Genomic DNA, 12,170 nt, shown 5'->3' with positions numbered 1-12,170 from the left:
AGTGGTCATTGAATCAGAAGACCTGACCTCAAGTTCTGGCTTTCTCATGATGACTCTGTGGCATTGGGTGGGTCACGCACAAATATTAGTCTAATGGCTATAAAAAGCGGGTACAACTACGTGTCTAGGGTGCCTAGAGGGTGGTTGCAAAGGTGAGAAGAGATCAAAGCAGTGAGAGTTGTTTTCTCAATAAATATTCATTTGTCCCCTCAATGAAGAGAATAATTATTAAGTGCCTCCTGGATGCCAAGCACTGTGCTAGGAGCTTAATAAATTGAAAGGTCAAAATGTAATGATTGCAACAATAATCGGGTCACTTTTGCTTGTAGTTTATTTAATTAGTTGACTGGACTTATCAAGGGCCTACGATGGTCTTACCAGATGAAATCTGTGCTCTTATGGAGCTGAGCTTACAGTGAATGAATGAATGAGGAAAAGAATGAATAAAGCATATTGCCCCTTTTTCTCTCATCCAGCATCCACCTGGTATCCTACAAGTAGCTCTTTGTTTCTGTTTTATTTCCTGGCAAACCTCTCCCAAACATCTCCTCTTACGCTCCTGTATTTAAGCTATATATTCTAATAGATGATCCCACTCATCCATGGCTTTATTATTTATTGTAACTCCCCCCTTTGTCAGCCTGCTAAGTATTCTAAGCACTATTTCCATCCAGTCCGTATATTTAGTTCCCCCTCTTCTCATTTAAGGGCCTGTAGATCTTCTAATTCTAAAATAATGTTAATTAACTAATAGGAGAACAATTTAAATTCTAGTTCTCTAATTGGTATTTAGGTACATTGAATGTTTTATCTCAAAACTGAGCCCACTTCAGATTAACCCTAAAGCTGCTACAACACAATTAGTATGTTACCTAGTGCTGTATTTCTTTAAAGTGTTAAACATGAGTCCAAGAACCCCATGTGACAAAATAGTCAAACAGTAAGAAAAAAGGTATTTATTAAACAGAACAAAATATTATTAGCCTAGTCGATTCGGTTGTATGAATTTGGAAGTGGTAAAAATCTTATACTGCTTTTAAAACATGCTGCATTTTAGATTTGCCATTGATTCAGAGGGCTGTCTTTTCCACCTAACCTAAATTATTGATGTTTCACCTTACTCATAGCACACACATGGCATTTGAATTAGGGTAGTGACAAAGGAAAAGGGAAAAAGCCATTTTCTCAGGATGATGTTTATGATATTTTAAAACCAAATAACCTCAAGATTAGAACTGTTTGGTCACATGTATTTTAAAAAGTTCACCAGGGTAGTGAGAAGGTAGGAAATACTGAGTTTTCTTGGCCCACAATTTTCCCTCAGAGACTAAGAGGGTCTGGTAAATCTGCACCAAGACACACAGTTTTGAATAGGAATTTTTAAAAGTTATGTCTTAAATACTAGTTAACCTGTGGGAATGATTGTGAGAAACAGTAATAATTCTAAAATTGATTAGAGAATTAGAATAAAAGATTCACTGAAATTAGTTAATGAACTATGACTTTGAATATCTGGTGTGATGAGCAAGTGTGAATTACGATTTTTTAAGAATTTATTTACTAGTCAAAATTTAAAAAATGAAATGAAACACTCAGAGAGACCTACGGATTTTTAAAAATATATGACAGTAGAGGGCAGACATTAGGGAGCCAAAGCCAAATTCTGTTTGTACCTACTAGCGTAGTGAGGCATTTGAATAAATGTTGTTTTCTTCTTTCATTGAAATTGATTTCAGTACTTGGTTTTACTAGAGAGGAAAATAAGCTCATTTATATTACGACACATTCCTGTGGCCTTTGTCTTCCTCTTGAAGATGAGATGCAGACTAGAGTCACAAGATTTAGTCCTCAGGAAGGAGAGAAAGGTGGCTATGGTTGACAAGTGTCTTTGTGGGCAAGGTGTCAAACAGGGTGAGTTGGCATGGAAGAAAGTTGGCCCGGGTGTTTTCAGGATCAGCTTTGAGCATAACAGGGAAGTAAAATATCTCTAACTCTCTATTCTGCTGACCCTAACCAAAAAAAAAAAAAAAAAAAAAAAAATGTGCTCTTCATTTTCCCAGGAGATGGATATCCCAATAATCCCAACTTGGTACTTATTCACACCAAGGTGAAAGTGATTAATAACAACTTAATATCTTACTTTGCCTATAAAGTGACTAAGAATTAAAAATAATATACAAGGGGCCCCTGGGTGGCTCAGTGGGTTAAGAGTCTACCTTTGGTTCAGGTCATTTTCCCAGGGTCCTGGGATGAAGCCCCGGGTTGGAATCCCTGCTTGTGTCCCCTCCTCTCTCAAATAAAGAAAATCTTAAAAAAGTACATAAGACTCAATGAAGAAAATTTTGAAAAACACTGTCAATGGATATAATAAAAGATCTTAAGTAGTAGAGAGAAGGCAAATTCTCTTAGATGGAATGAGTTCATTTTATAAAGATGTTAATTCTTTGCAAATTAAGTCATAGCCCAATCAAAGTCTCTCCTGCATTTTTTACAGGAACTTGACACATTTCTTATAAAATTTATGTAAAAAAATATATGAAAGGTCCATAAATAGCTAGGACAGCCTTGAAAAAGAGCAAAGAGGGCAGACTTTCTTGTTCAGATATAAAGACATTTCTCAATAATAAAAATATTATGGAACTGGCTCAAGAACAAAAAGAAAAATAAACCAATGGAACAAAACAGAGTCCAGATGTAGCTATTTATACATGGAAATTCACATATAATAAAGGACTCACTGTTTAGTAACTGTGTTAGGAAAATGGGCTTGTTATGCAGAGGAAAATAAACTGGATTCCCAACTCTTCATCATATACAAAAAGCCATTAAGGACCTGATTATAAAAGGTAAAAACCATAAATAGAGGAAAAGATAGAAGAATATCTCCATGATCTAGAGATGGGAAGAGTCTTTAAACAAAGTCTTGAACAGTGCAAACCTTATGACAAAAAATAATGTCTTAGATGTCATCCAAATTAAGTTTCTGTTCAACAAAACACAGTTAGTAGGATGCAAGTTGAGAGGAGAGTTTGTTATGCCTGCAAGCAAAAAGAGAAATAATACATAAAATATACAGGAAACTCTTATGAATCCACAACAACAACAAAAGACCCAAGCCCACTAAAACAATGGACAATTGATGTAAACCATCAATTCACAGAAAGGGGAAAACTCAAGAGGCTCCAAGTGTATGAAAAAAAAATCAAATCACAACCGTAAGAAGATAGTATTTTGAATCTCCAAAGCTGGCAAAGTCTGAGCTGGAGAGTGTGGGTGGAGATGTAAGGAAACAAACCTTTATTCAATGATTTGAGAGAGTAATCGATGCTGTCTTTTTGGAGAGCAGTTTGGTAGCATCTAGTAAAAGCCGGTAAACTTACCTTTAAGACTCGGTATATCTACTTCTGGGATAATTACTACAAAGATATTCTCAAAAATACACCATTACATGACTTGGGTGAGGCGCTTAGTGCTGCAGGGTCTGTAGAGTACAACTGGAGATGGATTAGGTGCCCACTGAAGGAGGAGCAAAAAGGTAAAGTATGGATACCCACTATGGAACGGCATGTTAGGAAAGGAATCTACTTGTAGCGACGTGGGCAGAGTCCAAGGCCATGGTGCTGAATGAAAGATTAAGAAAGAGAGCCATTGGGATCCCTGGGTGGCTCAGTGGTTTGGTGCCTGCCTTTGGCTCAGGGCGTGATCCTGGAGTCCCAGGATCGAGTCCCACGTTGGGCTTGGAGCCTGCTTCTCCCTCTGCCTGTGTCTCTGCCTCTCTCTCTCTCTCATGAATAAATAAATAAAATCTTTAAAAATAAAAAAAGAAAGAGAGCCATTCCCATAAAATAAAAACGTGTCCACAAGCTCAACAACATTTTATGTTTTACAAGGATTCAGAAATGTATATAAATATATTAGAGCCTATGGCAGGTGGTGGTGTGTGATGCAGAGGGAAGGAGGGTAAGGAGAGTGAGGCCTTGGTCTCTGTCTCTGTCTCTTTCTCACACACACACACACACACACACACACACACACACGGGGGCAGGTGCAGGGGTGGGAAGGGAAGGACACCTGCAGAGAACAACGATCATGTGTATTGTACTGGGGGTATGATGACTACAAAGCTTTCTACCTGAGTTACCCGAAGTTCTCTTTCTCCTGGAGAGACGTATACTGCCAAAGAATGAGTTATGGGTTTCTGAACATCAGACAAAAAATTGAGAAATAGTTTCATCATGCAGTCAATGAATATTTATTAATCGCCTATTGCGTGCCAAGTGCTCTCCCGGGTGCTGGGGACAGTACAGTGCATGAGACAGAGGACTTGCCTTCTGGATAGGGATTCTGGTTTAGCCCTTCCTGGCATCAGGCTGGGAAAACTGCCACTTAAAATTTTAGATCTACCATGGGTACAGTCTGTCTGGGGCCTGGGAACATGAGGCCAGGGGGGTGTTCATCTGGGGTGGCCGCTGGAAGACATTTGACAGTTTACAAGTCAACAACAGAAGAGAAGACCTCTCATGATCTGAAGTTATTTAGCACCGATATGGCTCCAGCTGTTTCTTCCTGGGAGCAGTTTTATGCTGTATCCCCAGCTCTCCTAATAACAAATATTTTTGAGACTTTCTCTATCACTGTTCAGAAATCCTAGTGCATTTTTTCACTTTAGTGGGTTTTGGTCAAGCTCATGGAAGCCTAAGATCTTGGCTCCATTAACACTATGTTTTTGATGGTTGCCCAGCAGGGCTGTATAATGACTCAGAGACATGTCGATGCTGCTGAAGACTGGTTTGCAATTTTCTGACATTCGATGTTTGTTTCACAGCTGTTTATTCCCTAATCAGGAATAATAATAATAATGAGGCTGGCAAGCAAGATTGCACCAAACCTTCAAATTACAAGTACTGTAAAGGCAGCCCCAATTCACCTCCATGCATGTTCCCAAAGATGCTTAGTGAGTTATTTAAATTCACAGAACTATATATCAATTCCCTCGACATCCTTTTTGTTGATTTCTTTTTAGGTGTCTGGTGCTGTGCTAAGTGTTGGAGATGCAAAGATAAACAAGATGAAGACTCTTCCCTGGGAAGCATATAACTTGATGATGTCAAAACTTATTTTCCATGGGAAAACAATTATATATGCTTGTCATGTTCCCAGGCAAACCAACAAGTCTACTGAATCCACAGTATAAGCATAAACCTAGTGCTGATATAATTATACAGAGTTTTGGACAAAAGTGGCCATGTCTCATATAATAGAAAATTGAAAGAAAAAGAGTCTCTCATCTTGGGCTCATGAACACCCCCAAGCAAATGTTTGGAAGGAGTCTAACTGTTATTTACTCGTCCAAATCTCACCCTTTGCATCTGTCTCCTAAGACACCTTCCCAAATGCTCAGTGTCCTCGTGCTGCTCTATTCCTCCACGGTGGCCTTCACCTGGGTCTTGCCATCTCACCAATGCTCAAGATTCTATAATTATTCATTTTCCTTCTTCTAGTTCTTCAACACTCTTGATCTTGACTAGTTGTGGGAGAAAAATCTGATCAAACCTATGTGCATACTCCTTCCCCTAGCAATAGATCATGGCACTTGCTCCCCTGTCATCCATCTCTTGGGAGGTTTCCCAGTCTAGTTTTTAGGTGTTATTTAGAATTTAATCCATTTTTAATAACTCAAAATCAAGATATAACTACTATATTGCCAGGTTCTCTTCCTTAGGCATCCATATACATGATAAAAGTTGTTAGAAAGATTTTTTGGAAATATTATTTCGAGACTTAACTTGTGTGTTACTTAACTTGAATGAGCACAGGTAATATTTCAAGATGAGCTACTATATCTACTATATTCTTAAAACACTTGTATGTTAAGAAAGGTAGCGATTAGATTGCTAAGCATTAGTATTTCCAAATTTAAATTGATACTGATTATAATTTAATAAAATTTTTTTTTAAAGTAACCTCTACACCCAACGTAGGACTCAGCCTTATGATGCCAGGAATTAAGAGTCACATGCTCCTCTGACTGAGCCAGCCAGGTATCCTTCAAAGAAAATTTTAAGATATATTTGCATCCACCATAATTATTAAGATCACTTTAAAAAGTCACAGAATGGGATAAAATGAGTGCTTAGATTAGCCAACACTGTTATTTTAAAAATGCAAGTCTTCCTCAGGATTAAAAATATATGTGTATATTTTTATGTACATTAAATGTACATAAAAGTGAGGGATCCCTGGGTGGCACAGCGGTTTGGCGCCTGCCTTTAGCCCAGGGCGCGATCCTGGAGACCCGGGATCGAATCCCACGTCAGGCTCCCGGTGCATGGAGCCTGCTTCTACCTCTGCCTGTGTCTCTGCCTCTCTCTGCCTCTCTCTCTCTCTCTGATTATCATAAATAAATAAAAAAAATTAAAAAAAATCAATAATCTTAAAAAAAATAAATGTACATAAAAGTGTATTAAAAATATATAAGGTTATTTTTAAAAGTGGAATTATCTCCAAGCTATTATCACTATTTATTTTAAGGCAGAGGATATAGGACACGAGTCCTTTATTTCTGATCACCTTTAATGAGATAAGAATCTATGAAGCTGGAAGGAAAATGAGCCTATGACCAAACTGTTTACTCAGCTACTACAGAAGATGAAAAAATATTATGCCGAATCTGGAATCCACGAAGACAAAGCAATTGCTTTCTTTGAAAAATAAGTAGGGTTTAGAAAATTTCTGGGATTTATCTGTGAAAACACCTTTGGGGCCCTAATAGTGACGTTTTAGGGAAACACTCGCATTTCAAGGTGGGAAAAATAGGAGGTGGCGTTTTGTGGGCTCCTGTGGTGGTTAGGTAGTTCTCAGAAGACAGTACTGGAAATTAGATAATTGCTGATGTCATTTTTTACAAAAAAAAAAATGTGTATTCTGGGGGCTATAAAAGCAGCAACTTTTGCCTTCCCCTCACAAGCAGAATCATCGAAACAGGTAAGTGTTTCAGCAAACTTGGTGTGATGGGTTCGTTTGACGTGATACTTCTTGATACCTAATTGTTTGCCCTTATGCTTTTGCTTCTTGTTCTCTTGATACCAGGTTTCTTTTCTAGTCGCCATTAGTTCCAGTTAGAGCTGTCTGCGATGGCTGCCCTGCAGAAATCTGTGAGCTCTACCCTTATGGGAACTCTGGCCGCCAGCTGCCTCCTTCTCATTGCCCTGTGGGTGCAGGGAGGGGCAGCGCTGCCCATCAGTTCTCACTGCAGACTTGACAAGTCCAACTTCCAGCAGCCCTATATCACCAACCGCACCTTCATGCTGGCTAAGGAGGTACTTATCTCGGTCTCTCTGTCTTTCATATCTTCTCTCCTTGGAACCTGATAGTTCCTAAAACGTTTTCCAGAACACTACTAAGATCTGTAAGAATGCATTGTCTCTCCTCACTGGTAGACCAGAGATTATTTTCTATGTCTCCTTAGAGACTCTTTGGAGATTAGGCTTTACCAGAAGACCCTCCGTGTTGGCCTTGATGATATATGTTCGTTGAATTTTACTCCCCAAAGGCCATTTATTAGCCCTTCTGACTGTGTTTCTCCTTACTCCTGTGTGCATTATTTTAAACTCATGCACACATCTGAATTCTTGAGTCTTCATGGGGCTGCTCTGGGGAGAGTGGATAGAGTGCATCTCTACTCACAGACTTTTCATCACAGATGAAAAGGCACTTAGTCTTTTCTTCTCTTCCAGGCTAGTTTGGCAGATAACAACACAGATGTTCGTCTCATTGGGGAGAAACTGTTCCACGGAGTCAATGTAAGCCATAGTCATGATGAGCGGGGCAGTGTGTCATCCCTGGTTGTTTGGATGGTGGTGATGATGCTTTGGGTCTTCTGGATGCCCCTCAACATGACCCCTGCTGTTTCACTTTTGCCTGCAGATGGGAGAGCGCTGCTATCTGATGAAGGAGGTGCTGAACTTTACCCTTGAAGAAGTGCTGCTCCCCCAATCCGATAGGTTTCAGCCCTATATGCAGGAGGTGGTGCCCTTCCTGGCCAGGCTCAGCAACAAGCTAAGCCAATGTGTGAGTTTTTGTCCCCGCCTAACTCTACCCTCTCCTACTTGACTGTCTTGCCTTGCTTCTTTCCTTTAGAGCTCTTCTCTGCAAACCCTCACTGCCCCTTCCCACGCTGGCAGCAAGAGGTGCCTCAGCAACACCACCGTGAGAGTCATTTGGAATCACAGAATGTTTGTTTTTGCTTTAATTGAATCATATTTTGAACATATGATGACGAAGAGTGTCTGAAAGACAAGAGCAGAGAAAGCTCTTTTGTCCTTGGGAAAAAGCATCTCAAGTTATGTGAGACAAGAAAGGTGTTGAGACCTGTAGGGAAAAAATGCCTAGGTGTGGGAATGGGTCCCTGGAGTATAGATGGAACAGGTGGGAAGAAGAGAGGCTAATGGGAAGATTTAATGTTCAGTGCTGGGTGGGCAAAGATGGTTGCCCTTTGGATGTCACGAGAAGGGACAAAAGTCAGAGGTGTGTGACCTTGATGGCTCTGAATATTTAAAATTATGAAAAGACTGCAGTGGAGTGGGCAGAGTGAAGGGACCTAGTATTTATTGAGGAGGGCCTACTGTTCACACAAGACATTTTATGTCCGTTTCTTGTTCTGAGCATGCATTTTTTTGAGGGGTAGAGTTAGGGTTTTATTCTTCACAGAATTTGCATAAACCACTCTACTCTTTCCACAAACGTAAACCTCAGTAGGATTTCTCAAGGGTGAAGAGAGGTCCCATGTAAGGGAAATGACTGGATTTTGGTGTCCAAGGGAATTCAAGAGCTTTGAAAATCTAGGTCACTGGTGAAATCTAGGTCATTGTGGGCAAAATTGCTAAGAACTTTAACTCCAGGTGCATTGTAACACACCTCAGTTAGGGACGCTGAGGTTCATAAAGCTTCAGCACGACAGTGTTAAAATAAGTGCTCTGGTTTTCATTTTGTAGCATATTGAGAACGATGACCAGCATATCCAGAGAAATGTGCAAAAGCTGAAGGACACAGTGCAAAAGGTACTACTAATAACTATTAACTCTAACCATTAAATAGGAGAGACAAATATTGTTTTTCTTTCCTACCTTTTCTTTTTTCCCCCCACATGTAATTTTTTGCTTTATTTGCCTACATCAGGTTGATTATATATATATTTATTTGTATATACTATTTATTTTATATTTATTTTATATATATTTATTATATATATTTATAGATAAATTTTAAAATTTTGCAAATCATAGAATTCTAGAATTGACTGGGAAATAAGATTATCTAATCTCTTCACCCCATGTTCTGGGCATGACTAGCAGTAGAGCCAGGGCTAGAATGCAGGTCTCTTGAATCCCCTCCAGCACTCTTTCTAGCAGCAATTTGTGTTAGTTTTAGTGTTAATTCTTTAGGAAATTTGAAATTCCTACTGATTCACGTAATCCAAACAAGCACTTGTTCAAAAACAGGAAAGTACTTGGGGACAAATTTATTTGAGGTGATTTTTGAAGCCATTGATTTGATGACTTAAAACTTGGAGAAATAAACCCAGAACAACCATAACAAAAGAGTTGCACATATATGATGTAAATTTTTAGAATTATTGATACTTATATTTAATTATCATAATATAATACCTAGAAGCTATTGATTTTAATTTAAAAGCAAGAATGAGCAACCCCCAATTTCTTTTATGCAGTTCCAAATGGAATGGATTTATTAGAGTGAATGGAAGTCTGAACTGGAAATACTCTTCTCTTCCTCTCTTTTTTCCCTTTCCTTTCTGGTCTCCTTCTTCACTCAACAAATCCCCAGTGAGCATCTATCTGGTTAGGCTAGTGTGCATTTGTACAGAGAATGATACTGTCACATGGCCTATTTGGATAAAGGAACAATAGTAGAAGGCTCAGACTAACAATTGTGACTCATTCAAAAACCAGAGGAATGATTACTAGCAGCGAAAGTGATGCTTTTGCAAGCAGGTAACAAACCTCAGAAACATGAAGGTTCTAGCTATTGGAATTTTTAATAACAGGTGTAACCTTAATCATCCCCTTCTTTCCACCTTGATGTTTCTTTTAAAAATTATTTCTTGCTGATCATGATTTAATGAATCTAACCATTTCTTTGATAATTGAAGGCTTTGTAGTCTTTCATTGTGAAGACCAATTCTCTTGCCATATATCTATTACCTAGAGGTAGAGGGCTGAATGTTAGCATGCCATTGCCAAGAAGTTCTTTGCACTTCTGGCTTGAAAAATTCCTGATGTCAGCTTACTTTGTTGGCTTTAGAAAAATGAAGTGTGAGAGAGAAACATCTGATGGTGATCCATGTAGGGGAATAGAATTTAAAACTTTTAACTCATTTTGAAAAAATCGACTTTAACATTTGCAGTAGAGTGTCATGTAGAAGAGTGATTATGTATTTATTTATTTTTTTAAGGCCTGTAGCTCCAGAAAGCATAGGTGAGAGAAGAATGTTACTCAGAGGAAGCTCAACCTGAGAGAAAACTGGTCAGCACCAGCTGAAATGAGAGGGTGGTCTTGGAGGTGTTAATTCCCCGCCACTGGAGGTAGAAGCAGAGAGCTGGTTGTGGTAGAATGGAGGAGACACAGTAGATCAGGAGACTTCCAAAGTTCTTTATAGCCTTGGGAGTCTTTGAGATATAAGAAGTATCACTTGACATGATGTCAAAGGAAGTACGAAAGGTGGAATGATGGCAGACAGCAGGAAGAGAAAGGGGAGCAAAGCATAGAGGACAGTCATGGCTTACTACTTTCCTTGAAATAAGTTGGAGCAAATTTAATAGATTAGATGAATTTCAGAGGAGGATGCTTTGGCCTCGAATCTGACTTCTGTCTCCTATGGAGTCTGGAAGCCTCATTTGCATACTATTTGGAAGGAAGAGGAAAGAAGCGGTATTATATTGTGTATCTGGCTTTCTACTAATTAAAGCAACTGGATGGGACTAATTTGTCATTCCCCCCACAAAAGTGAAAACCTGTATTTTCCCCCCTTTGTTAAGGAGTTGAGAACAGAAAAAAAAAAAAAAAACCCATGTGTACTGGTAAATGTGTAGTTTTCATTCGAAGTTGTGTGAGCTGAGCTGTTATAATTAGTTGGCCATAGCCTATCGTGAGGGTATGAGGCAAGGCCGGGCGTGATGGGGGGTATTGGGTCCTGCAGATGCCTGCACAGCTTCTCTCTGCTTCTCTGGTGAGGAAGTGGCTTTCGGCAGCTTCATCAGTGTAGATACAACTGAGACTGGTGCCTGTTGGTGCCCTTTCATTTCAGTTGGGTCTATGGCAAATCACACTATATTCTTGTGAAAAGATCACTATTAGCAATATTTTACAAAGGCAAAAACCTGGTTTATGTCTCCAGCAACCTAACCATCTTTTTATAATTTGTTCCTCCTAAAAAAAGCATGGTATAAATGCTCAAATACTCATGCATTCTTATTTTTACAGCTTGGAGAGAATGGAGAGATCAAAGCAATTGGAGAACTGGATCTGCTGTTTATGGCCCTGAGAAATGCCTGCGTTTGACCAGAGCAAAGCTGGAAAATGGATAACCAACGCTTTTTGCCTGTTAGAAATAACAAGACCCCCTAAAAGGTTTTCTTTTATCAAAAGGAAAATGGGAAGCCAAACTTTACAATCATGGGTGGATTCTAAAGAAACCCCTGCTTAGCTTAAAAAAGAGAACAATGCCACCTGTGTCCAGAAGACCAGAAGGTAGACCTTCCAAGCTTAATGAAAATGACTGATAAAATGTTATTGTAGTTGGTGTTTTATATGCAGAAATTTATTTTTTAAAAGCAATTGTCTATTCCTATAAACCATATTACTTCCCATTTCCTAAATAACCTCATTTCCAAAACCAATAATTTATATTTATGAATTTATTTATTATTGTAAGTACACATTTTATTTATGTCATTTTAATATATAGATTTATTTATAGAAGCGTTATGGTATTGCTACTTAAGTATAAAGTCAGTATTTATATTTATGACAATAATTATGGAGCTATGTTTATTTGACCTCAATAAATACTTTGATACCCTACATCTTGTGGCTTTGTGATTTGTTTCCCTTTACTATCATCATCGTCATTACCATCATCACCATCACCA

At 38.7% G+C, this 12,170-nt stretch overlaps 1 protein-coding gene across 1 annotated transcript; it reads left to right on the top strand.

Moving 5' to 3' along the window:
• Positions 1–7,133: 7,133 nt before the first annotated feature.
• IL22 (interleukin 22) lies at positions 7,134–11,580 on the top strand. Its single transcript, XM_077913181.1, has 5 exons — positions 7,134–7,319; positions 7,737–7,802; positions 7,927–8,070; positions 8,994–9,059; positions 11,503–11,580. Exons 1-5 carry the CDS (start codon positions 7,134–7,136, stop codon positions 11,578–11,580), a joined length of 540 nt encoding a protein of 179 aa, XP_077769307.1.
• The last annotated feature ends 590 nt before the right edge of the window (positions 11,581–12,170 follow it).

Source organism: Canis aureus, chromosome 11, assembly GCF_053574225.1.
Source record: "Canis aureus isolate CA01 chromosome 11, VMU_Caureus_v.1.0, whole genome shotgun sequence".
NCBI lineage: Eukaryota > Metazoa > Chordata > Mammalia > Carnivora > Canidae > Canis > Canis aureus.
Note: the sequence above shows the minus strand (reverse complement) of the source record. Positions and strands in the feature narration are given on the sequence as shown.

Bases quoted from the DNA above. Each gene is read 5' to 3' on its own strand.
- IL22 (XM_077913181.1), top strand. From the start codon at position 7,134: ATGGCTGCCCTGCAGAAATCTGTGAGCTCTACCCTTATGGGAACTCTG. The intron at 7,320-7,736 runs GTACTTATCTCG...CTTCTCTTCCAG, and splicing joins CCTTCATGCTGGCTAAGGAG to GCTAGTTTGGCAGATAACAA. The intron at 9,060-11,502 runs GTACTACTAATA...TTATTTTTACAG, and splicing joins TGAAGGACACAGTGCAAAAG to CTTGGAGAGAATGGAGAGAT.